General features: G+C 39.7%; 2 protein-coding genes across 3 annotated transcripts in view; both read left to right on the top strand.

Annotated features, from left to right (window-relative positions):
• The first annotated feature begins 1,737 nt into the window (after nucleotides 1-1,737).
• cul4a (cullin 4A) lies at nucleotides 1,738-23,840 on the top strand. 2 transcript variants are annotated; one of them, XM_053229681.1, is made up of 20 exons: nucleotides 1,738-2,303; nucleotides 4,398-4,513; nucleotides 9,330-9,434; nucleotides 10,300-10,368; nucleotides 10,746-10,819; nucleotides 10,902-11,064; nucleotides 11,240-11,329; nucleotides 11,500-11,582; nucleotides 12,459-12,526; nucleotides 12,807-12,925; nucleotides 13,064-13,256; nucleotides 14,541-14,645; nucleotides 14,806-14,916; nucleotides 17,003-17,088; nucleotides 17,497-17,604; nucleotides 17,802-17,915; nucleotides 18,035-18,140; nucleotides 19,378-19,554; nucleotides 20,817-20,965; nucleotides 22,979-23,840. In XM_053229681.1, the coding sequence occupies exons 1-20, from the start codon at nucleotides 2,171-2,173 to the stop codon at nucleotides 23,072-23,074; spliced, it is 2,265 nt and encodes a 754-aa protein (XP_053085656.1). In that variant the 5' UTR covers nucleotides 1,738-2,170; the 3' UTR covers nucleotides 23,075-23,840. The 2 variants fall into 2 exon arrangements, with proteins under 2 accessions (XP_053085656.1, XP_053085657.1); XM_053229682.1 differs by lacking the exons at nucleotides 1,738-2,303; nucleotides 4,398-4,513 and adding an exon at nucleotides 6,883-7,667.
• A 2,681-nt stretch (nucleotides 23,841-26,521) lies between these two features.
• The window catches only part of lamp1a (lysosomal associated membrane protein 1a), a 12,909-nt gene continuing 12,162 nt past the window's right edge, over nucleotides 26,522-27,268 (top strand). The window contains exon 1 of the mRNA XM_026932227.3: nucleotides 26,522-27,055. Coding sequence (XP_026788028.1) covers nucleotides 27,004-27,055 — 52 coding nt within the window. The 5' untranslated portion in view covers nucleotides 26,522-27,003. The remainder of the gene's footprint in view (nucleotides 27,056-27,268) is intronic.

Genomic DNA, 27,268 nt, shown 5'->3' with positions numbered 1-27,268 from the left:
TTGTTACTTTAGATATATGAACACTTTTACTAAACTTTTGTATCATTAATAAATAATTTTCCGTGATATTAATGGTCTGTGTAGTTAGTAATCAGCTGATAGCTGTGTCCCTCAGTAAACAAAGCACATCGAGGACATTTCCCAGCATGCACTTGTCTCAGAAGGGAATGCGCCAGGTTGCCAGCTCCACTGATTTACAGCATTAGGTATTTAGAGGGCAGGTTTATGTTAGACAGTCGCAGGGTTTCCACTAGTGGTGTGAAAAGAATAGAGATGTGGGTTATTTGTGAAACGGAATTAAATAAATAACGTCAGAATATCAGGAAAAAGTGGCGAGCAAGAAGTGTTGCTAGCTTGTAAAGTTTTTTTTTAATTATTTTAGCCATCGCTGCACATTTTCTCTCTTTCATTTCGCAAGAAATAAACATACAAAAATGACAGAAGGTGTCTGGAGGGCACAGAGTATCTACAACAATTTAATATATTTTACAATTGTTCTCCAGTTAAAGCTAGCTGAAGCTAATCTTTCAGAAGTGGCATTTTATATATTAATGGAGTCAGTAAGGGATTGTCTAAAAAAAATGCATTGAATAAGCAGCTATAGCCCTATTTGGAAGGGATTCAGTTTACATGGGGTCCTGGGGTCATTTACTGTTGTTGTTCTTTCGGCTGCTCCCGTTAGGTTTTGCCACAGCGGATCATTGGTACATCCGCACATTTGATTTGGCACAGTTTTTACGCCGGATGGCTTTTCTGGGACGGGCACTGGGAGTGCACTGTCGTGTGCCGGGGTTAGTTGCCTGGCCGGGAATCGAACCCGGGCTGCGGCGGTGGTGAGAGCACCAAAACCTAACCACTAGTCCTCCAGGGACCCGTCCTGGGGTAGTTTACTATTTTACATAATGTGGATTTTTTTTCTAGCAGTATTGGGTTACTACACTTACTACGGGCTGTCAATCAGTCTGTGTGTTGGCATGGCAACAATTAACGCTCTAACCAGCTGTGGAGTCTTTGGGAACTATTTTCATTGAGTAAAAATAAACAAATGAACAGGCCACACTGTGTCTGAAATTTCAGTTACTCAATATTAATCTCTTGTTTGTAATAATGCTGTTTGTGCTTACAGCCGAATCAGAGCCGTGCTGATATTCAGTACAACAGAGCTCTTGCTTGTGTGATATTGCTCACTTACACCACAGCGTGGCTGAATTCTCAAATCTGATTGGTCCTTGTGTAAGGAGTAACACACTCCAGACCGTGCTGTTATACAGTAATAATGCACATGTGGGGTTTATTTTTCACGCGACTGTTTATCGCAGCTATAACGTAAGTGATAACAGGAACTAACTTGGATGTCTCTCTGATGTTCCACAACATTAAATCTAACTATAGACTGTTAAAATGTGAAACAAGTCATTCATTAATGACTTCAACATTGTAATTGTTGGCAAAAGACTGCGGTACAAGGGGAATAAAACACTCCAGACTGTGTTGTTATACAGAAAAGATACACTTTATTGGGTGCGCATCACACATGCTATTTTTGTATAAGCACACAGTTTGGAGTGTTTTATTTCTTACTAATAGCTCACAAGACCATTTAAAAGCACTTATTATATCATCTGAGTGTTTGAATTACTGCATATTTATGCTGTATAACATGACGTTAAGGTTTAAACATCACAGTCTATGTTGCATGATGGATAGGATTTGGAAATGAGGAATCTTTTGTGCAGACTTGGCAACCCTGCCTGATATACGGGCCATTTTGTTGTGGTGTTTGGGGGGGAAAATTAGCCGTTAACTATGAACATTGTGCACTTTTGCCTCGACACTGTGTGCTCTTTGGGTCAGATATTAAGCCAGAACGCTACATAAGGGTTGGCCGTTTGCGACAGGCGACTGTTTGTAATTATTTACACTGTTTACAGGTTTGTTTTGACGCAGTTAGCTAGCTGCCGTGCTAACTCAGCTAGCTGGCTAACTTCAGCTGTAGTTCCTCTCGGCTTCAGCTCTTGTCATTAAGGGCTTCGAGCGCTGAAAGTTAGAAACACGCTGGAGTGTTTGCAGGGCGGGTCGCTGAAGGGCTGAAGAAGGCGTTCATTTCAGGGGGAAAACACAACAGCGACGGCTCGCTTTAGCCAGCAAAAGAACAAAAAGTTGGCTGTGAATGATGGCAGAGGAGTCCGGACAGAGCAAGAGCGCCGGTTTCTCGGCTCTGGTTGAGAACAGTAACGGAGTGACTAAAACCCCGAGCTCCAAATCCAGCACGTCCAAGAAACTGGTGATTAAAAACTTCAAAGGTAAACACATCACATGCTTTCCTGCTAGCTGCCCTGCTAAGCTAAGTTTACAGGAAGACACCAGTAATGCAATCTGATCGAAATGACAATTCTGGCACTCAGAGAGTCTTTACACTGTAAATCCTCAGCTTATACAAAATACACCTACATCTAAGGGATGTTTGTTTGTTTGTTTAGAAATGATCAGCTCTCAGAGTAACCCAGCAGCTTGGTATGATGATATAAAAAGCTATTAAAATACACAGTCACATGTAGTGTTCTTTCTGTAATATGACATGTAAAACGTGTAATGGTCTATATTCAGTACATATTGTCATAACACAGCTGTGAACGTGGTCTCTGATTGGTCAGAAGGTGTTGATTAGTTTTCTCTAACAGCAGCTCTGACAGTAGTTCCTACTCTAACACAAATCCCAGACTTGTATTCATTCGCTTGTCCTAATACCTTCTCGTTTCTATAATAACAGCTCCTTCACAGGGGATGCTCTTATAAGAATAAATAAATAAGTAAATATCATGTTGTTTAAAAGAAAAAACTGAAATATGATGAAGTTTCCTGTGAGGAGACTTTATTTAACTTTATTTATGGAAGGAGTCTCCAGTGTCAGCGCTTTGTAACAGTAGGTTTTCCACCACAGGAGAGTCTTCACAGAGGACAGAAGACAGTCCCTTCAGGATTTCACAAATTTGCGATCACAGAAATTAACGCAAAGTCGAGCAAACTCCACGATATTCGGAGAAGCTTGTAATTTTTAAATGAACGTAGGTTTTCTGCACATTTGGGCCAAGACGCGTCATGTGACGTCGTCACAACGCACATTCAGCTCTTCGATTCACGTGTCGAACATGAGTACAGCTAAAAAGTCTCATTTACCAACATTTTGGACGTTACACAACATTAGATTTAACCATAAGTAGTTAAAAAGCGTGATGTGTCTTTCATTAATAAATTTAAATTTGTAATCATTAATTGTGAAAAATCGCTATGGTATAAGAGGAACAACACGCTTCGGGCCATGCTGTTATAGGAAAATGGTAACGGATCACATCACCCTGTTGTATTTTATCTTATTTATCAAAAACAAATCTTTTATTAATCTACACAAAGGACAAATTAGGTTTAGAGTTAAGTGAAGAAGGTTGAACCCGCACATGGCTTCTGGGTGAAATTAAAGGTAGACGCATCTGTTTCTTCAAAGGAAGGGAAGAGTTAAGAGAAAAGGAAGGGAAGAGTTAAGAGAAAAGGAAAGAGTTGGCAAAGATTGGGCCAATTGATCAAAGCCAAGAAATGAATAAAATATTGGATGATTATTACAGCTAAGGGCAGGGTGATATGACAATATAATATCGATATCATGATAAAATGTTACAGTACACTTTTTTCAGATATCGTCTGTAATATAACGTCTTTTTTCCTAACATTTTCGTGGCTTTTTTTTTTTTTTTTAAACAACAAGCAGCTGATTTGATCATTTTCTACTCTTTGAATCTTAAATTGTAAAATGTATTTTTTTCCTTTTCAGTGTTAATTTAATTTTGTAGGCAATAAATAAATGTATTTTTAAAAGCTTAATTGTAAACGCAAGAATTTATTAGGAGTTCTATATATTGTGATGTATATCTTAGAAACGTCCTGACACATTGTGATATAATGTTTTTATCATATCCCCCAAACGTAACTCAATGAGGTATGAAAGAATCATGATGACATAAACTCCCACCCCACATTTACCTATTTAACACATACAGTTTGATGAAGGAACATCAGTGAACTCTTGTTGGTATCAAATACATTTCTTTGTCTTGGCTAATGGTTTGCACGTAACTCTAATTGTTTAAAATGTTTCAAATAATCAGTAAGATTACTAGTTAATAACTTTACCTTATGTATGACTTGGTACTGAACTGTAAAAGGATCGTTGTCTTGATTATCACCAAATATGTTCAGAGTAATAAAATCAGATTTTGTGTGCATTCCGAATCTATAAATAATCTCTTTCAGGACTTTCCTCCACGCACCTGTAAGTTGTAGTATGGAATGGAGACTTGGCACCTTTCTGTGTTTACATCTGAAGTGTGTGTTGTGTTGTACAGAAAGACCCACGCTGACGGAAACCTACACCGAGGACACATGGCTGAAGTTGCGTGATGCCGTTGGTGCTATCCAGAACAGCACATCAATCAAATACAACTTGGAGGAGCTTTATCAGGTAAAGAACGCACGGCTCAGAGGCACCACAAGGAGAACTCTTTTCAAGCGAAACACAGATACGGGAGGAACGTCCGAGCAACCACAGCCTCAGAGTGAGGAGATTTGTGTGAGCTTTATATCCAGTTGGTTGGAGATTAGTCCTGCACTGGTATGAGCCTGAGCTTAGCTGAGCAAAATGTACCAGAAACTTGTCATATCACATGATCAGACAAGTCTCACTTCTCCTGGTTTGCATGCTGAGTTTTATATGCACAGATTTTACATCTGGTAATCCCTCCAAAATAAAAATAACTCCACCAACACTGATGTGATAAATAAGGAAAAACAAACTCCAGACCTTTTATATGAAAATAATGCACACTGCTGAAGTGTATAATTTTCATATACCTGCACAGTCTGGAGTGTTTTATTCCACGCATACTGCAGTGATTTGGCAACATTTACAATGTTTAATTTATTAATGAATAACACGACACACATTTTAAAGGTTTATAGTTAGATTTAATATTGTGGAACAGCAGAGACAAATTAGTTTGTGTTCTCACTTTCTCACCTACATTATAACTGCAATAAACAGTCTCTCTCTTTCTTTCTGCCTCTGCCTCTCTCTCTCTCTCTCTCTCTTTCTCTCTCACACTCACACTCACACACACACACACACACACACGTGCGCTTACAGCCAAAACTCCTTTGATAAATGTTAATTAAATGTCTCCTAACAAAATCACCAGAACATCAACAATTATATGTTTTACTTTGTTAAATAACACCACATTTTAAAAAAAAAATCTGCTTATTATTAGTTCTAGATTATAGTAAGTTTCTGTGTATGAGCTGTTTCTGTAGAAACAATAATGTACTAGAACGAGCGTATTAATATTAACCTGTCATTCATGTTACAGCCGGAGCTACTGTCCGAGCCACGCTTTTATACACAGCACGCGTACTGCTCACCTCCTGACCAATCAGATTTAAGCATTTAAGCGCACCGTGGTATAAAAGGATTTAATATCTCCTTTTCAACAGATCTTTGTGCGCTCGTTTTAAAATATAGAATAAGTGATATTAAACAACATAACAACAGATGTAAAAACCAAATCTGTTAGATTTTCTGTGAAATTAGAAAAAATTAAATGAACATTTGATTAAATGCTAGCCATTCTGCATACATACAAAATTTTTTGGCCTTAAAAATCATATCAGAGTGGGTGATATGGCAAATATGGCATTTCATGATGAAAGAAAAATCATGGTGATTAAATAGAAGCCAGGCCAAGTGTCACTATTTTTCTCATTCGTATCAAACGTCCAGTGGAGGAGATACTAGAGTTTGCATCCATCCTAGCTTTTCACATACTTCCACAGAATGTAATGTAATGGAGGCCTTAAATTTATTTGGTATTTTGTCTTCACTGAGATCAAAGAGCATGATCCCTTAGGCTGATTAAATTCTCCATTATAATGACAACTACAAATGCCTTATACTAACAGCGTCATACTTTACACTATATGGCCAAAAGTATGCGAGCCTGTCCATCACACCTATATGTGCTTGTTGAACATCCCATTCCACACTTAGTTCCCTCTTTGCTGTTATAATAACCTCCACTCTTCTGGGACGATAGATTTTGGAGCGTGGCTGTGGGGGTTTGTGCTCATTCAGCTACAAGAGCATTAGTGAGATTAGGCACTGATGTTGGTGAGGAGGTCTGGGGTGCAATCAGTGCTCCAGTGTTTTTAAAGGTGTTCAGTGGGGTTGAGATCAGGGCCACTTGAGACCTTCCACTCCAACTTTGGCAAACCATGTCTTCATGGACCTTGCTTTGTGCACAGGGTAGACTGGGTTTAGGCCCTCCCAACAGCCTGATCTCCCCTATCATATGACGGCTATCTACCCACTTCTGCATACATGAGCTCACAGATGCCTACGATTGGCTAGTGTTGCTGTGATTGACAGGGGAGTGAGAATATGCCACCTTTCCCACCCAGGGAGCACAGCCAGGTTTGCTCCCTTGGCTCCTGGCCACGGATCATCAGGATTTGACCTTGAGATTTTTGGACGATAAGGGGAACACTTTTCTGTTATGACACTTGGGAATATTGAAATATAATCCAGACGTCAGCTCATATGGTCATAGACCTTTAAAACCGTAATAACCTGACCTTAAATTAGCTTTTATAACACTTACAGCCTTATAAACTAATCTTAGTCTGTTAGTCATTAATATTATTACTCACCTTTTATTTGAAAGAGTCATCAAAAATAAGGATGCCAGTTTCGTTATGTATTATACTCAAAGTTTTATATATATATGTATGTATATATGTGTGTATATACACCGATCAGCCATAACATTATGACCACCTGCCTAATATTGTGTTGGTCCCCCTTTTGCTGCCAAAACAGCCCTGACCTGTCGAGGCATGGACTCCACTAGCTCCCTGAAGGTGTGCTGTGGTATCTGGCACAAAGATGTTGACAGCAGATCCTTTAAGTCCTGTAAGTTGCAAGCTGGGACCTCCATGGATCGGACTTGATGGCCAGCACATCCCACAGATGTTCGATTGGATTGAGATCTGGGGAATTTGGAGGCCAAGTCAACACCTTGAACTCTTAGTCATGTTCCTTGAACCATTCCTGAACAATTTTTACAGTGTGGCAGGGCGCATTATATCCCAGCAGAATATTTCACAGAGCATCACACTTCCTCCGCCAGCTTGCGTTCTTCCCATAGTGCATCCTGGTGCCATCTCTTCCCCAGGTAAATGATGCACATGCACCCAGCCTTCCACATGATATAAAAGAAAATGTGATTTATCGGACCAGGCCACCTTCTTCCATTGCTCCGTGGTCCAGTTCTGATGCTCACCTGTCCATTGTAGGCACTTTTGGCGGTGGACAGGGGTCAGCATGGGCACTCTGACAGGTCTGTGGTTACGCAGCCCCATACGCAGCAAGCTGCGATGCACTGTGTGTTCTGACCCCTTTCTATCATAGCCAGCATTAACTTTTCAGCAATTTGTGCTACAGTATCTCTTCTGTGGGATCAGACCAGACGAGCTAGCCTTCACTCCCTACGCGCATCAGTGAGCCTTGGGCGCCCATGACCCTGTCACTGGTTCACCGGTTGTCCTTCCTTGGACCACTTTTGGTAGGTACTAACCACTGCATACCGGGAACACCCCACAAGGCCTGCCGTTTTAAAGATGCTCTGACCCAGTTGTCTAGCCCTCACAATTAGGCCGCTGTCTAAGTCTCTCCAATCCTTATGCTTGCCCATTTTTCCTGTTTCCAACACATCAACTTCGAGAACTGACTTGTCACTTGCTGTCTAATATATCTCAACCCTTGACAGGTGCTATTGTAACGAGATAATCAATATTATTCACTTCACCTGTCAGTGATCATAATGTCATGGCTGATCGATGTATATGTGTGTGTAGTGTGTGTGTAGTGTGTGTGCACGTATGTGTATATGTATAATTACACGTTTCTCACAACATAAAGCAACATAAAGCAAAGGAAAACAACCTTTTAAACTAAAGCCACTATATATTTCATATTGGCCTGTTTTAAATTGTAGATGCATCGTATCAGCTCTTTACTCTCCTCTTCTCTTTGCTCTTTAGTACTGTCTCAGTGTTGTATAAAATATTTACAGATCAGGAGCAGTGGTTTTCAGAGTGGGTTCAGGGATGTGTGAAGCATAACCAGGGGGTCTGCATTTTTTATATATATATTCCTGAGTTCTTCTCATTATTAGCTGATTTGAATAGTTACTTGAATGGAATGAGTTTAATCCAAACCTCACTAAGAACCCTATAAATCATGTCAGCTTGAACCTGTGTTTGTTCTGTTGGTGGAAATTTCATGACTAAAAAGCTCTATAGTTCCAATAAATAGCCAGAATTTTATTCCTTCATCTTTAGTAAGTGCTTTATCCTGGTCTATCCTGGAAACATGGGACGTGAGGCCGGAATACAGACTGTATGGGAGGCCAGTCCATTGCAAGGCAACACACACATTCACCCTCATTCACACCTGGGGCAAATTAGCATAGCCAGAACCCTGAGGAAGCTCAGGTGAACACACAGGAGCTCCACACAAACAGGAACTGGAGCTGAAGATCGAACGGGGGACCCTGGAGCAAGGAGGCGGCCTGCATGCCGCCCAGCTAAAATATTACTGTAAATTATTGTAAATGTTTAAATAATGCACCTAATATTTCACTAATTGTATTCATGAAATAAATCTATACTGAGGGAGTCCATGGAATTTATTTCATAGTTAAAGGAGCCCTGGCAACTAAAAGTTTGTAAACCCTTCCATTAAAGTAATTTTGACGGTGCAATGTGACCAGATTCGTGTTGAAAGCTGCTCTGCTTTGTTTAGCCAAATATATTTTGAAAAATGTTTGTGTGGTGTTACATCAGAGCTGCAGCACCGTTTACTGGAAATAAAATCAGTCTGGTTTTCAGTAATGATTTCTATTTATTGTGTAATGAATATCTAGTGCGCGGTATTGATATGAGCCTAATTAGATTCCCGATCTTCTGCTTCCTCTGCTGGAATTAATCATAGCTTTATGTACTGTGCCCATGTGCTTGTGTAACTTTGCAGGTTGTTTGTGGCTGGCTTGGATGTTGTGTCCTTTCTAATCTAGTAAACATTCCAGTCAGCACACTGTGGTGTAACAGTCAGCAATTCTTGGCACCAGAAATGTCAGTTAACACATTCAAGGTCAAACTTGAGTGACACTGTATAACATTTATGAACTGTCTAAACTGTAATGGTCTTTCTTTTTTTTCTTCAGGCTGTGGAAAATCTTTGCTCTTACAAGGTCTCGCCCATGTTATACAAACAACTCCGGCAAGTGTGTGAAGATCACGTGCGGGCTCAGATCCACCAGTTTAGAGAATATCCTTTACTGCAGTTTTGTGTGTGTGTGTATTTCAATACTGATGTAGTAAACTGATATTTGCTTTGATGCCACATGTAATGCTTGTTTGTGTTTCCAAACCAAAGCCCCATGTCTTTTCTCTTCCACTAGGGGGCAACATCCCACTACTATCACCACATCACCACGGCCACTGTACACTCGCTATGGAGTACGGCTTGCTTCAGCAAAAACTATTCATTTTTGCTAGTTGACCAGTAATTCAGAACCGTAATCTTTCCATGGTTAAAGCAAAAACTGATTCAGTGCACTGGTGTTTTATTTTATTAGTGCAGTTAAATGCTGATAAACAGCAAAGGTCACTTCAATTAACAGGCATACACAGGCTACAAATTATATTTCCAGCTTTAATGCTTTAGCATGCACTGTCAGCACCAAAAATAAATAAATCAGTGCAATAAATATGGAAAATGACAAATCTTTGAATCAAATTACGCTATTTAAACTGCACTCGTATGGGTGACTCGTCGGCTCAGGTGAAATCGTTAACTCTGAAACTTGGAGTGTGCAGCGTGGAAGCTCATGTCCATCAACAGCCCTCCTTCATGCAGAGTGAGATCAAATTGGCAACAAAAATTAAAGAAAAAGGTTTTCCCCAGACTAGTCTTACACATTTGCAGTTGATAGTAGAATAAGCTTTACCTAGTCTGAAATACTTCAAAATGAACAAAGTTCCTTTAGCCTACTTTCTTCACTGTTAGCCTGCATTTCCTTACCTGCAGTTCTTTGCCATCTGCTGTGCAGCTCCTAATAGGCTCGACAGTGAAACAGGTGTTTTGATGACAGGGTGTATTTATAAAGCTGAAGACCTTAACCCACTCTTACAGACTCTCTGGACAGTCTGTCTTTTTTGAAGAGGATGAACAGATGCTGGCAAGACCACTGCAGACAAACAGTAAGAAAAAAAGAACATGCCTTAGCTTGTTAGCTGATTCTTTGAGGAACGTTGGCAATGACATGAATATGAATCAGCTAATCAGTTGAGAAATTAAGCCACAATTTATTTTTTTTATTTTTTTAAACTTAGTCATAATGTGCATCACCTGATACTTTGGCCAACTCTTGTGCTCAATCTCACTACCTAGCTAGCATTAGGAAGTAATCATTTACAGGATTTAAATTTTGTCTTGAACATTAGTTATTGTTTAAAAAAAAAAAAAAAAAATCAGTAAATTTTTTTTTGGACATTGTCTATCCTTGCAATGTTGCAGATGGTTATCAAGACCTATTTGTATGTATATTAAAATTTGTATGCCATATTTTTTTCTCTAGATCATGATCCGTAGCATTTTCCTCTTTCTGGATCGCACATACGTCCTCCAGAACTCGCTTCTTCCCTCTATATGGTGAGTTAACCAAACAAAATCTCTCCTTTCAAGCCAATCTGAAATGCTGTCATTACGGCTTTCTTTTGCTGTAATGCCGCAGGGACACAGGGCTGGAGCTGTTTCGCACGCACATTGTGAGTGATGGTGCAGTCCAGAGTCGTACAGTAGAGGGAATCTTGGAGCAAATTGAACGAGAGAGGAATGGTGAGACTGTGGATCGGAGTCTCCTGCGCAGCTTACTAGGCATGCTCTCAGACCTACAGGTGATTTGGTAGTTTTGTAATAAATTGCATAATGACAGGGAGAACAGTTGTATAACATCAGACTGATGATGCAGTCCTGTCAGTCATTACTGTAAATTCTCTGGCCTTAGTAGTAGTGACTTTATATGACTTTATATGGTAAGGATATTTTTGCATTTTATTGTTTGTTTCGTAGGTGTATAAGGAGTCTTTCGAAAACAGGTTTCTGATTGAGACGGATCGCTTGTATGCAGCTGAGGGTCAGAGACTGATGTTAGACAGAGATGTAAGCATGAATGGATTGACAAATGGTTCATGTTTGTGTGTGTGCTCTTACATTTCCACTGTATACAAGGCCCGTGCACATTTAGTTGTACACCCATATACAGTATGAAAGATATCTCTGTACTACTTGCATTTAAACTAAGTGCTTTTGTGTGTTTGGGTTTCATTCAGGTACCTGAATACCTGCACCATGTAGCACGGCGTCTAGAGGAGGAGAACGATCGTGTCATCAGTTACCTAGATCAGAGCACTCAGTAAGTTCTGCCCCTGCAGGTCCAGATAGCAGTTAAGGCCGGTTTGTACAACGCATGACTGCATGTGTATGCAGAAGCAGCAGCAACGTGAGCAGAATTGTTCACATACTCACCTGCATAGTTTGTGTATATCTGGAGGACTAAAAGTGACATTCACTAGATGTCATATCAGGGTCAAAATATCCCTGACACAGTGATGTTAAAGAGACGTTAAACAGAATGTCGAGCTCGCTTAAAACTTTCTGTAGTCGTTGTGACTCTTGTCATGAGCTACGTCTCGATCCGAAAACTCTGAGTTACATTGAAAAGTATCTATCTATCTATCTATCTATCTATCTATTTATCTAGAAAATCCAGAAGACAAAGTTTGACCATGTGAAGGGTTTTCACAGGCCACCACACATGAGTTAACTCAGTCAGAGGTTCCCAAACCATCACAAAGACCTCATGCTAATTAGGGAAGGAGCTGCCACTTCTGAAAACGGAGCCTACGTTTCATGCAAAGAGTTTCTATAAACCCATAACCCCTGTGTTAACAGCACTCTTCTTATATAGAGATGAATGTCTGGGAAAAGTGAGGAGGTACTAAACTTGGACAACGATGGAAATTCAGAATACTAAACCACTCAGAGAAATGTAAAATAAAAAATGAAAAATAATGTAGACCCAAACCCCTTATTTTCTGCACAGCCTTCATAATACACACTTCATGCGATACAGTTAAGGCTTTAAAAAAAAAAACCACTGTAATAGCTTAACCAGGACAAACTTAAATCTTTGGCAGATAATTATTCACATATTTTTGCAAAATGTATTAGAAAATACAAAAGTAATATTTGAAAAGCTCCTTTAAGCTCCTTATTTTCTCCCTCACAGGAAGCCCCTGATCTCTGCAGTAGAAAAGCAGCTTCTGGGTGAACATATGACTGCCATTTTACAGAAGGGTATGTCAGCAGTGTTGTACATGCACTGTTATGCACTGTTGTGATAATGTCTATTATTAAACAGACTATGCAATTAGCGCTCAATACAATGCTACTCTCCACCTCTACAGCCATTAGTAATGTTACTATGCTTTAGTTATTGCTATGTAAGCTAGTTTTTCTACAAATACCTGATTCCAGCTACCAGAGCTGACAGATGACCTTGTCATGAAATAAAACCAGCAAGAAAGATTTTGTTTTAACGTCAGACACCGTGTATATGTGTGTAAAATTCTTTCAGGTCTCAGTACACTGTTGGATGAGAACCGTGTTACTGAGCTGACTCTGCTCTACCAGCTCTTCAGCAAAGTGAAGGGAGGTCTGCCTGTATTACTGCAGTTCTGGAGAGAGTACATCAAGGTACACACACAAGTCCCATCTCTTACATTACGAGGCCTCTCCTATTACGAGGCCTCTCCTATTTATCATTTAGCAGCACTCCCACTGGCTCTTGTACATTTTGTCCCCTGTCCAAGCAGTATCGTCTTTGTCCTGCAGAACTTTGGTGGCGAGATTGTTGGCTCTCCTGAAAAAGACAAGGACATGGTGCAGGAACTGCTAGACTTTAAGGATAAAATGGACAACGTAGCGCACAGCTGCTTCCAGAGGAACGAGGGCTTCATCAATGCCATGAAGGAGGCCTTCGAGAGCTTCATTAACAAGAGACCCAACAAACCAGCAGAGCTTATTGGTAAGAGTGGTAATGAGCATATGGCATGTAATAACACTCAGTTCTCTATTTATTTTAGTCATAGCCCTCATTTGCTTTATAACCTTTTGATTCATTTTCCCTTTTTGTATATAATGTATGAGCTATTTTTTTTGGAGTATGTGTTGTTAAAGGACATTGTAATGAATCTAAATTATACCAGTCTCTTAAATTATCCATAAGGAATTGGGCCCAGCAAATATATCAATAAAACCTAGATAACTTCAGTATTATACGTACAGCCACATATTACCAATCACCAATGTAGTTGCCTACAAATATTTTGGGGGGAAGAAAGTTGATTTGAAAATAAAGTTGATAGAAAGACAGATTCAAGAGAAGTGGGAGACCGAGTAGCAGAGATAAGCCTGTGTGATGACTTGTTAAAGAGACTGCAGCTGTTATGAATACAGACTCCACCCCCTGGACTTTTGGTTAGACTCCGCCCAGGTAGGAGGTTCTGGATCAGGTCCGACTCCAACCTCTGGACTTTTGGTTCTGCAATAAAGGATACTTGTATGTGAAAATCTTGATGTGATGTGTGTGTGTGGGAGTTTGGAAAAACCCATAAAATTTTTCTAGCACACATCCAGAAAATGTGAAAAATCTTTTTCGGGCTTTTCTGTTTATAACAGACTTTTATCAAGTTGTTGGATATCTGCTGTCATGAATTGGCCATAATGCTAATCAGTTTCTATGTCTAAATTGATGCTCCTATGCTGTAGTCGGAATTAAACCTTTAAATGCACTTTTCTTTTTTCACTTTTTGCCATAACCAGATTTGCTAGAACTTTGCTTGAAGCATCTGAGTATAGAGAAGAATCCATTAGGTGTACTTATAGTAGCCGCCACACATAGCTTTCTACATTTTTGATGTTTCAGATCTCCTCTGGATTGTGTGTGAATGGTTTCAGTGTCACACTTTTGCAAGCGCTGTTACTGCAAAACATCACACTTGCTTCTGTAGCCAAGTCTCTGCTTCACTCATTGAAAGGCACATTGTTATGTAGTCATAAGCAGTTTTGTTAAATAAAGTCTCACTCTGTATCTTTGGAATGCTTGGACATTTGATAACCCAGTCGAGTCAGGTTCAAACGGTGCAGCAATGTACGACAGGTACAAAGGCACATACAATCAATATACAGGACAGGACAATACACCCTGACTATACAAGGCAACATGAGCATCATGAGGGTGAAACAGGCATGCTGAGGGTAATTGTGCAAATTGGATAAATACACATAGCTTTTGTGTGATTTCCTGCAGCCAAATATGTAGACTCCAAACTACGCGCTGGTAACAAAGAGGCCACAGAAGAGGAGCTGGAGAGAATCCTTGACAAGATCATGATTATCTTCCGCTTTATCCACGGTAATACTGTAATTGTTTATTTAGAAAATTACCTGCTCCATTTGATCCCTTGATATATTGTTTCCATATAAATCTATTCCCTAGCATATTTTGATTGAAGTTTCCAAAATGTACAATTTCCAGAATTCCTTCCAAACGCGCTCTTATATTTTCTCTACAGGTAAAGACGTGTTTGAAGCGTTCTACAAAAAAGATCTAGCGAAGCGCTTGCTGGTGGGTAAAAGTGCCTCTGTGGATGCCGAGAAATCCATGCTGTCCAAACTCAAGCATGGTGAGACTGTCCCTTTGTATCTGCTTTGGCATAATGAACTTAGTGAAACCCATTTGTTTAGATGGGAATTGAAAAGGAAATGCCCTTGACCGAGTTGTAGTTAAGGACGGAAAGTCCACCGGGCGATTTCCCAACACAGAGCACAAGCAAAAAGCACAGTATCACATGACTTTGTGAACAGGAAGTATCAGAGCAGCTGTGGTTTAACACCAGCGCTAACTGGGTTCTCAGGGCTTGTTCACTCTGTGCAGCAGTAGCTGATTTTTTTTCAAGCTGTTGCATATTTACTGAGCAAAAATATGTGCCTAAAATATATGCCTAAAAGCTCTGTGTTCCATGATCAGTGTTAACACAGGGAAGCCCAGATATCAACTGCTCCTATATTTGCTCAACAAATATTCACTCAACACCTGACTCAAACCAACTGAATTAACTCAAGTGGTTCATTCAGATAAATAATCATGATTATTTTGAGTCAAATTTGTAAAAATTCACAATTCTTATGTATACACATAGACTTTCTCAGGTAGTTATGTAAAAATATGCATGAGCTCCAGTGGCGGCTGGTGGGTATTAAAATAGGGGGAAGCACAACTTTCTATTATATGTAACATGAGTGATATTTATTATTATTAATGCACTCATTCTAACACGTTATCACTTATTCACAGGGATTCGAAATCTAAGACTAATAATAAACACAGCCAATCAGTTTTATTATACCCAGATAACTAAATGGACCTTTTTTGCATTAAATTGTGCTTTTTTGAATTAAAAACCATGGGTGTGGTTCTGCACTCTTAATTTAATTTTAAGTTTCTCCTCATAAGTATGAGCATCAAAAGACTTTTCTAAAATCTGGTCAACATTAGCAGTGTCTGCCATTTCGTCCCAAAGGGCATCTAAGCCGCTAGCTGAAGATGGAAGTGACAGCTAGCTAGATTTTTAGACAACAAATTTCAGAAAGCAATGCAAATAATCAAACAGAACTTTATACTTACAGTTTATTTACGATATTTACAAATTATACCACTACCGCAGGCTCCAAATGATTCCAACTGGCGAGATATGTTAAAGTTTGAGGTGTCAGTCACGTTCATTCCCGATTTACTGATTGGCGGCTGGTTACGAGGTTCTGCCTCTTTGAGGATAAGGACCAATCATCCTAAGGAGAAGCCATTCGTCCAGGCAGGACAAACAAATAGCGCACTACCCGATAAACGTGGAGATGTTTTTTTTTTCCTGCTCAAAAAACACCTGCCCACACTCCATTCACTCTCAGTGAAGCCATGCATCCAGGAGTGGCTCAAAATGCTGCGTTACAAGCTTGTTGTCCAATGAGCATTAATCTTTCATCCCATTAAAACAGTGAGTACGTGAACATCTAACAAAGCTAACTGACACACAGATTTCTCTCAGTGTCTGTTAGCGCTGTGTTGAGGTTTCAAAGGAGATTCTCACACAGGCTGCGCTGTTTACGGTTAATGAAACAGCACAATATTGCAGTGAGATATCTGATCATTTGATTTCACTAAAAGATTGAATTCTACCAAGATTGATGAATAATACAGACACTTTGGTAAACATTTCATTGCCACAATTTAATGAAACTTTAGGGGAAGCCGGGCTTCCTGTGCAGTCTTAAACCAATCACCTGTGATGAGCTCAGTTTATCTTATAGATTCATGCCACACTGCTGGAACATATCACGTCCAAGATGTAAATTATCAGAGAATGATGTGGAACTCTGCTATCTGCGAGGGCAGAATGACATCGGGACTTTCACCTGCTATAATCATGTATATTTATGGCTCCTGGAATTTTTAATGGGTCTAAAGGTGTAGAGATGTTTGCAGGCCATTTTAGTCATTTCTTTATTTTAATAATTTCTTTGTAGAAATTTTTGTGACTTGTATTTTTAGTGTGTACAAAAGACCCAAGCTTATAAGAACTACATACTCAAATTACAGTTCAAATGGAGATGTTCCACTGAAACACTAATGTGAGGCAGAGTAATAGGGCGCGGCCTGTAACTGAGTTAATGGTCCTCAGACATGATGTGATGTATGGTTATTCTCTCTTGCAGAGTGTGGTGCAGCATTCACCAGCAAGCTCGAGGGCATGTTCAAAGATATGGAACTTTCCAAAGACATTATGATCCAATTCAAACAGGTACACACTTATCTTAATCCTCACCTTAACATTTCCATCCATCATCTTGTTCCTTAAAAATTTGGAAAATCGTGATTGGAAGTGGGTGTAGTATCTGGGTTTTTTTCCCCTAGATTTTTGATCTAGACAAATAGAAATCCATAAAGGTCACATTTCTCAGTTCCCCAAACACTCTTCTGTTTTCTTGAATTTCCATCACCTATAAGAGTGCATAAATAAAATAGGTCTTATGTTCCCTCTGCTGCTATTATTTGAGTCAGGACTTTAAGAGCAGTGACCAAATGTCACGTGTGGTCACAACATCTGTGGCATGATCAAGCTTTCTTTTTTTTTGGTTGTTGTTGAGATGAACAATAGCATGTGGTTGTGGTTACTGAGCTCATAGTTTCCACGTCTTGCCATCCTCAGTACATGCAGAATCAGAGTGAACCCAGCAACATCGATCTGACAGTCAACATCCTCACCATGGGCTACTGGCCCACCTACACTCCCATGGATGTCCATCTGCCCTCTGAGGTTTGTACCTGCTTATGTGTGAACAGAAATAAGATAGTTCAAGTCATGTGTGCCAAAAAGTCTTTATTAACCATACACTACGTCACAATCGGCTTTTGTGCTCACAATTGAAACATATGTTAAAAATGTCTGCAGTGTGTATTTGTTCTGAGTAAATGAGAGTTGGTAGAGGACTGTGTGTGTCTGTGTCCCTTTAGATGGTAAAACTTCAGGAGGTGTTCAAAACGTTCTATCTCGGGAAGCACAGTGGGCGAAAGCTTCAGTGGCAGCCCACACTGGGCCATGCGGTGCTTAAAGCTGAGTTTAAGGAGGTCAGTCTCTAACTTAACCACTTTTACCAAAACACACAAAACCTGAGATTCTGTGTTTTAGATCCCAGTTTGGGATGTGGGTTTGTTTACCATGCTGATCTGGCTTTCTTACTCTGTAGGGTAAAAAGGAGCTGCAGGTATCTTTATTCCAGACACTTGTTCTGCTCATGTTTAATGAAGGGGAGGAGTTTACGCTAGAGGAGATACAAACAGCTACAGGAATAGGTAAAGAAAAGTTGTTTGATTACTGGGTTATGTTTTTTCATGGTAAATTATCAGGGATGGACATTATGCCCTGCTATTTGGGATGGCAGATGCATAGACATTTCTTAAGCATTAAGAATAACATATTTCTTATTCTACATAGATTCATTTTTTAATAGTTTAAAATAACATTCAGGTGGGTTTAAGACATTTTCATTTCATTACTTGTATATTATTTATAGAACTACCAACATAAAAATTTAAGTCGTTTTTATTTGCATTCATGTGACACTTATTAAAGGGCTTGTATTTAAAGTGTTTTGTTTCTAGAGCCAATCTTGTGCACTTGTACTGTATTTGCAGTGCATAAAAAAGACTTATAAGTATATATGTATAAAAGATTTATAAGAGTCTTTATAGTCATAGGACTATAAAGCTCAAATTACAGTTCAACTGGAGATGTTATGCTGTCAATGGAAACAAATGGGAGTCAGGGTAATAGGGCGTGTCCTGTAATTCAATATAATAAAGGAACAATCTTTGAGTAATGTTTTTAGTAAAATGGGGATTTCTCCCCTTCTGCTTAACACTTTGTTCTGCTTTGAAAATCCTCAGCATTTGATTGTGCTACCAGTCAGAAGTTCCACTCTATATGTTTCACTTTTTTTTTTTTTTGGTTTGTTTTTTTGCTTTTACACGTTTGAACGTCCAGAGCGAAATTATTTGTTTGACACAAATACTGATATGACTAACTATGAAGAGTCTTAGAATGTTCAAGATTTCAATAATAATAATAAAAATAATGTGAAGGTAGAGCACAATTGGTGGCATTTTACTTCATGTCTAAGAAAACTCAAATACCCCATTCTCCAAAGAGAACATCATCCCAGCAGTAAAGCTTCTTGGACTTGTGTTTTGCAGCATCAGGAACTGAGTGATGTGTCATTATTGTAGAATGATGTAAGGCTTATAATTTCATTGTGCATCACAGCTGCATGATGCAGCAGGAAGATTACACAAAGCATGAGCAAGTCCATATGCAAGGAAATGGTTGTGGTTATGACACAGTCAGAGGAGAAAGAGCAGTTAGACATAATTTAACTGTGCTTAGAAATATTGAAATTAATATCAATTTGATTACTTGTAAACATGTAACAATTTAAGCATGTAACCCTTTAAGTATATATTGTACTTTTCCTGGATGTAGTGTGATACTTTCTGTTTAATAGATCAGTAAATTGTGTCGTTGTTCCCTCAGAGGAGAGTGAGCTGAGACGCACACTGCAGTCCCTGGCGTGTGGGAAAGCTCGAGTACTTAATAAAAATCCCAGAGGGAAAGACGTGGAGGACGGAGACCGCTTCAACTTCAATAATGACTTCAAACATAAACTGTTCCGTATTAAAATCAACCAGATTCAGATGAAGGAGACGGTAGGTCTTTCCTGTACTTGTCCACTATCAGTCCAAATTATTGTGACTGTCCTTTGATCTTTTTTTTTTTTTTTTTGCTCCCTCTTATTTGATGAGTCTCTGTTTAAACAGTGGCTTCATCTTAGTCTTTATTATAAGATTGTAAAATGATAATGTTTTTCTTATCCTTATAAAATCTATATATCTTCAGAAAAATGTGTCGTGAGTACAGATGGATGGTGTTTTTAATGACTGTTGTGTTTTGTTTATCAGTTTGGAATGTTATCAGTACAGTTACTGATTATCTAGATGGTAATAAGTTGGACTATTTATAATATTCCCAGCTTCACAAACTTTGTTTATGATTCTGTTATGATGTACCTGCTGCAGGCGAGTAGACGAGACTGTGAAACAAGTAGAGTTGTGAGCATAGCACTGGAAGACTGCAGACTGGAGATTTTTTTTAGTGCTTGGTCAACAGGTGTTTCGCTAAATTGCTTATAATGGATGTTACAAGCGTTCTCTTTATCCACTTGACTAAAATGCAGCCACGCTTATTTTCCTCTGCTTTTCTTGTTTAGGCAAAAATACTCTGTTATTTGAGCATGTGCGACATTAACTTTTAAACCTCAGTGCTGCTTAACTTGCGCTTCTGATTGGTCAGGTGTTGATTAATTTTCTATAACAGCGGCTGTAATAGAACTTACACTGGGACTTGTATGTCGGACGCAACACATAAACAGATACAAAATTTATGTAATTGTTGATATGGTGATGTTTTCTGTGATGTTTTTTTAGCATTTTTGGAAGGAGTGTCAGAGCTTTGTAACAGTCAGAGGTAAAGCTGTAACCTTAAGTTTTCCAACACAGAGGGTTTTCCAAACCAAAGGTTTTCTGGACAGAGGGCTTTAAGTTTCTCTAGAGAGGCTGGTGAAGGAACAACAGTTTATAGCTGCTATAATTTATGTGATAAAAGGAACTAACATGTCTCAGGGACTTTCTACCATATTAAAAGTAACTATAAATGGATAAAACATACAAACATACAGTACATAGTATAAGAGGTATAAAACATTTCGGGATGTGCAGTTATAGGAGAAGAATCAGTTGCGTGGTGGCAGTAGGATTTTGCAATAGTACTTTGCAACAGCCTGATTATTTTACTATGACAACATGCCCCTTCATGTGTTATTCCTTACATGTGGAGTTATATTGTACATTTGGAATGTCTTATTTGCTTTGATGCCTAGTGTCACTTTTGCCTTGTATTTTCTTCTCCTCAGGTAGAGGAGCAGGTGAGCACCACAGAGCGGGTCTTCCAGGACAGGCAGTACCAGATAGATGCCGCAGTGGTGAGGATCATGAAGATGAGGAAGACTCTCAGCCACAACCTGCTGGTGTCAGAACTCTACAACCAGCTCAAGTTCCCTGTGAAGGTACAGCCCTCGCCACACGTTTACATGTAGGACACTGTAGTGCTATAGATTAAATTTATAACTGATTACATTTACTTTTTCCCATTAATCTACACACAGTGACAAAGCCAAAAAAAAAAACCTGAAATAGCTCATTTAGCTAGATATTCAGACCCTTGGCTAAAGAACTCCAGATTGAACTTGGGTGCATCCTGTCTGCTTTGCTTATCCTGAGATGTCTCTAGAACTTGGCAAATTCAAGTCCACTCGTGGCAAATTCAATTGATTGGACATGATTTAGAAAGGTAAACACAATTCACAGTGCATGACAGACCAAAGACCAAGCCATGAGGTCCAAGTCGAGACATAGATTTGGGTATGAAGCCATTTCTGAAGCTTAGAATGCTCCAAGGAGCACACTGAGCTCCATCATTGTGAAATAGAAGGACTCTTCCTAGAGCTCAGTAACTGGGATAGAAGGGCCTTGGTGAGGGAGATGACCCAGAACCCAATGGCCACTCTAACAGGGCTTCAGTGGTCCTCCTCAGGGATGTGAGAACCTGCTGGAAGGACAGCCATCTCACTTGGCACTTAAAGGACTCTGACAGAATGAGGAAAAAGGTTCCCTCATCTGGTGAAAACCAGGTGCTGCTAATCAACTGGTGATTCCTCCCCTATGATGAAGCATGATGATGTTCGGTGGCAGGGACAAGGAGACTGGTGAGAATCTAGGGAAGGATGAATGCAGCCAAATATGGAGAGGCCCTTGAAGAAAACCTGCTCCAGAGTGCACACAACCTCAGACTGGAGTGAAGCTTCTTCTTTCAACACAGCAACAATCCAAAGCAAACAGCCCAGACAACGCTGGATTGGCTTCAGGACAAGTCTCAGTATGTCAGGACAGGACAAGCCCAGACTTAAACCCCGTAGTACGTCTGTGGAGGCACCTGAAGATGGCAGTTCACAGACACTCCCCATCTAGTCTGACTGAGTTTGAGAGGATCTGCCAGGAAGAATGGGAGAAATTGCCCAAATCCAGGTTTGCAAAGCTTATAGAGACTCACCCAAGCTGTAACTGCCAAAGTTGCTTCTACAAAGTACTTCATAAAGGGTCTGGATATTTATCTTAATGAGAGATTTTTGATTTTTAATAAATTTGCAAAAATTTCTAAAACCCTGTTTTTTTGTAGATGGATGGGCATAAAGTAAATGTAGTCCATTTTAAATTAAATGAATCTGTAACAATAAAGTGTACAAAAACTAAAGAGGTCCAAATACTTTCTGAACCCGCTGTATATTGCCATTGCCTCGCACAGCATGACTGCACTGCACATACACTCAACGTCCACTTTAATAGGTACACCTGCTCATTTATGCAGTTATTCACATTAAACATCAGAATTAAGAAAAGGTGTGATCTCTGTGACATTATCCATGCCATGGTTGTTGGTGCCAGATGGGCTGGTTGGTATATTTCAGAAACTGCTGATCTCCTAGGATTTTCACACACAACAGTCTCTATAGTTTACATAGAATATTGCGAAAAACAAAAAACATTCAGTAAGCAACAGTTCTGTGGGTAGAATCGCATTTTTGATTAGAGAGGTCAGAGGAAAATGACCAAATTGGTTCGAGCTGCCTGGAAGGATATAGTAACTCAAATAAGCACTCTTTACAACCACAGTAAGAAGAAAAACTGTATGAATGTACAACACATCAAACCTTAAGTTGGATGGGCTACAACAGCAGAAGTCTTGGTGTATCTGCCCTATTCTGGCAAAACTCTATAGCATGCAGTTATCTGAAACTACTCAATCCAGCTATATTAATGAGGTTCTCAGGTCATTCAAAGAAATTAGTTTGTGAGGAATTATAATGTTTACTAAATCTATCCTTTGTCATTTTATCATGGAATTGTTAGGCAGCATAAAAAGAATGGGTTTGTGCTTGATGAGCATCAAATCAATCTTCACTGCAACACTTGAATGAACTTCCTTACTGTGTCACTCACACCCCTTGCACTTCCTTTCGCAGCCAGGTGACCTGAAGAAGCGCATCGAGTCCCTCATTGACCGAGACTACATGGAGAGAGACAAGGAGAGCCCCAACCAGTATCATTATGTTGCCTGAGATCCAGTCCGGAGGCACAGGCACAGCCACTGATCTGAGATCTGCCCTTTACTCGGGCTGCATGCCCTAGGACAGCCTGTACCCCACCACCTTCGAGGACCCCGATTATGCCCGCCAGTAGAGTGACCAGGGTTGGCATGGGGCCTTACTGTACTTTAAAGTGGTGGGGTTAAAGTGTGACGTTAGGAGGATCGCACGAGGAGAATGATCAGCTGATGATTTCCACAAACAAGCACTTTGTTTTCTTCTTGCTTTTTTTTTGTTTGTTTTTTTTGTTGTTTTTTTAGTTTTGCTTTTTGTGGTCAGTCTTCTCTTTTGATGTCTCTCACATGCGCTCATAGTTTAGTTCAATTTTTTTAGCTGTTCTGGCTGCTGACTTGTCAGATTTTGCTAGAGAATGGAGAGTGTGTTCAGTTATGAATAGCAGCAGGCTGTGTTAGCATCAGGGTTTTTGAGAAATTTCACTCAGGCTATGAAATGTTGATAAACCAAGCATTTTACTTGCAAAAGCTTCACTAACACACAGACACATACAGCAAGATTGGATTCTATGACATGTTCTCTAGGTTTCACACACTGAAAAAGGCTAAAATGAGTGAAAAAATGTATGTTTTTTTTTAAGACTCAACAAAGCACATTAGTGTGTATGTGAGTGTGTGAGTGTGTGTGTGTGTGTGTGTGTGTGTGTGTGTGTGTTGTGTGTGGATATCTGTGTGCTAGATTTTTTTTTTCTTCTAATTCACCACTAAAAATATTCTGACCAACATCTCTGGCTCCTGACATTTTGTAGATTATGAGGCTGTATTCTTTGTTTAATTAGAATATTGTCACTCCAGATGTGGCATCAAACACCACCATCTGCTTAGGAAGTGTCTTTTGTTTTGCTACTCATTCTTTGCATTTAATTAATTTTATTTACATAAAGCTAAGAATATGTGAAACCAAGACCCACCATCTCTGATGACCAAGAAGCCACATATTTTTAACTCTTAATCACCTAGATGCACCAGATGCTTAATAGGAGAATGTTAATATTTAAAGCATGCTGGATTCCTTCCACCCTGGTAAAAATGTGACCGATTGCATCTTCAGGGATTCCCATATCTAGATGGCACATACCACAGCTGGGGCTCGAATCTGGATCCTGACTGTTGGATGTGTCTCAGCAGTGCTTTTATTGTCTCTGGGTGTGTGTTGAAGAAATCTGTATATCCAGTTGCACTTGTGCTCCTCTCTCAAACCAGGCTCTTGTTTTGTCCAGACTGAATCCCCCATCCCCATACTGAATTACTCAATAATTTGTTGAAGAAACAGACTGTCATTGGCCAGAAGGAGAAGTGGTTGATGGTAAAACAAAGGAAAGTGTTGGATATCTCAAGCAGCTGTGAAATGGTCAGCTTGAGCATTTCTGACTTAACACTTACACACTAGTTGCTCTCCTGTAGATACAGGTTCTGACTTTTAACAGATCAGTGCAGTATTAAAGTGTTTGATTAGTATGGCAGGAAAACCAAGGTTTAACCAGATTGGTTTAGTCAAAACCAAGTGATAACATCACACTTCTTTAAAACATGTGACACACAGTCTGTCATATGACTGGCAATATGAGGAGGCGATGAGCAGAAATGCCAATGAGGGATAAGTGTAATGAATGTGAACTGGACTGACCAGTGGTGCTAATTTTCACTACTCACTGGACATATCCAAAACACCACATTGCTAAACAAGATGTTAAAATCGTAAACCTTTAGCTGCTGTACTATTTAGTCGATTAGGTGTAGGGGTGTGAAGTCAACTGCCTACTGCCTGAACACCTTTGGCTAGTACGAATTTTCACTTTCTTGAAAAGAAAATGCCACAATCATGAAAGAGCTCATCAATATGCAATCTGTTGGAATGTCATTTAGTTAAGGACTGCTCAAGAAAAGAATCAAGGTCAAGTGTTTGAATCAACATGAAGTGACAGCTTGTTACAGAAATCTGCATTTTGTATTGTTAGCTTGATCACTGAATATAGATTGATCACTGAAATAGAAGCCGTCTAACAATACATTCTAGATAGCCATCATTTCTTGTAATATCACAGTGTTGGATATCTAAAATATTTAAGATATATTTAATCATGATGAGCTGAAGATATCTTCAATTGGAATGAAGACTAATCAGAACTAAAGTAGATTAACCTCTTATTTCCTTTATGACTATACATATTGTCAAAAGTTTGTTTACCCTCACCATCACACCCATTTGTGCCTGTTGAACATCTCAGTCCAGATTTAGTCCCCTTTTTGCTGTTATAATAACTAGTAATAATTAGTTGCATTTCTAGTAGTGGGGCGGAAGCGCCGAACCTTTTAAAGCAAGCAGCTTCTAAATAGTGACTCCATTTTGTGGAGTGGAGACAAATGCTTAATCATTTTGTAATGTATCATACATGTTTTTAAACTGATGGGTGAGTGAAGAAAATGAAACAATAGTGTTTAACACCACTGTCTGTCATTAAAATAGTTTAAGAAGTTGGTGGTTGGTGCTACTTTCCTATGGAATCAGTGCTTTCCACTAGATTTTGGAGAGTGTCTGTGGGGATTTGTGTTCGTTCAGCCGCATTAGTGAGGTCAGTCACTGATGTAGAGCGAGGAGGCCTGGGTCGCAGTCGGTGTTCCAGTTCATCCCAAAGATGTTCAGCGGGGTTGATGTCAGGGGTCTGTGCAGGACACTCGAGTTCTTCCACTCCAACTTTGGCAAATCATGTCTTCATGGAGCTCGCTTTGTGCACAGGGGTATTGTCATGCTGGAACAGGGTTGGGCCTCTTTGTTCCAGTGATGGGAAACTGCAATGTTGCAGCATACAAAGACATTCTATACAATTGTGTGCTTCCACTTTGTGGTAACAGTTTGAGGAAGAACCACATTTGGGTGTGATGATCAGGTGTCCACATACCATTGGCCATTTAATGTATGTAATCATGAAGAAGTTAAGACATCTTTCATTGGAATGATGACTAATCAGAAGTAACTCTTATTTCCTTTATGACTAGTAATGATTCAGTTGTGGATAGCTACAACTGAGGTTTCAAATAGTCAGTAAGGACATGCAAATATTTTGAATCTGAGCTTCTATACAACTCAGTTGTAAACATGACGTCATAGATACTAGTCAAAATGTAATTAGAGAAATCCTGATTTAGCATTTCCATCATACAGATCAACTATAGCCCTTCTTTCGCCACATTACTCAGCATGTCAGCATGCAGTTTTGGACCTAACCCTCTATGATCAGCGTTTAAACTTGCTGCTGTGTGTGGAAGTACAGTTTCTGGATGATATGGAGCAGCGCATGAGGAGCGCAGTACAGGCGCGTTGAAGGCCCTCAGGGTTACGCACAGTTTGCGCAGAATGACGTATGTGCCCAAAGCGTTTCCTGGAAATAATCATTTGTAGGTGTATACAGTGAGCACAACTCTATAATCATCGAGCAATCCGAGGTGGTTGTAAAAGCTTGAACTGGATTGCTCTGTGTATAATATTTGGTAATGATACGCATGCGTTTTTAGTGGTTTAACTGTGTTTTATTAACGCGTTAAAGAGGAAAAGTTGCTCGTGGCGGCGTGGCCACGTGACCGCTCTGGGCGACTCGCCTGACTCACATGACTGGAACATTCCCGGTGTTGATATTGAGGCGCATGAACGAGCAGCACTGCTGGGTAGAGAGCTCGTGTGTTTTTCCATCTGAAACAAACAAAAGCCAAGAGCTCGAGAGTGTAAGATCTCACAGCAGGCGAACAGCACTCTGTTAAAGATCAGTTAAAGACTGCACGCTTCTCTGGGCTACCGGGAGCAGCGCGTGACTCCGGGACGTGTTTACTGCTGTCACTGCTGCCAACAGCTTCATCTCTGCGCGTGCATTATTAACTGTGCAAAACAAAAACATGACCCACAGACTACTGGCAGGCATCGCCACTGGCTGCTTCTTTGTCTTAGGTAAGTAACATTTCTCTTTAAAACTACAGCATGAAGTCTTATGCTGGCATGGCTTACTTTTTATTCCAAAGTTCTGTAAAATGTCTTATTTCACCTGGAAAATAGCGTGTCGTGGCTCAACATTTCCTTCCCTGATCCTTTACTCTAAAAGCCCGTGTTGTTGAGCATGGAAGCGTTAATCTACTGGCAGTTTTGTCTTACAAAACTACGCCA

Source organism: Pangasianodon hypophthalmus, chromosome 26, assembly GCF_027358585.1.
Source record: "Pangasianodon hypophthalmus isolate fPanHyp1 chromosome 26, fPanHyp1.pri, whole genome shotgun sequence".
NCBI lineage: Eukaryota > Metazoa > Chordata > Actinopteri > Siluriformes > Pangasiidae > Pangasianodon > Pangasianodon hypophthalmus.
This window is presented reverse-complemented; position numbering and strand designations above follow the sequence as displayed.

Bases quoted from the DNA above. Each gene is read 5' to 3' on its own strand.
- cul4a (XM_053229681.1), top strand. From the start codon at position 2,171: ATGATGGCAGAGGAGTCCGGACAGAGCAAGAGCGCCGGTTTCTCGGCT. The intron at 4,514-9,329 runs GTAAAGAACGCA...TTTTTTCTTCAG, and splicing joins ACTTGGAGGAGCTTTATCAG to GCTGTGGAAAATCTTTGCTC. The intron at 10,820-10,901 runs GTGAGTTAACCA...GTAATGCCGCAG, and splicing joins TCGCTTCTTCCCTCTATATG to GGACACAGGGCTGGAGCTGT.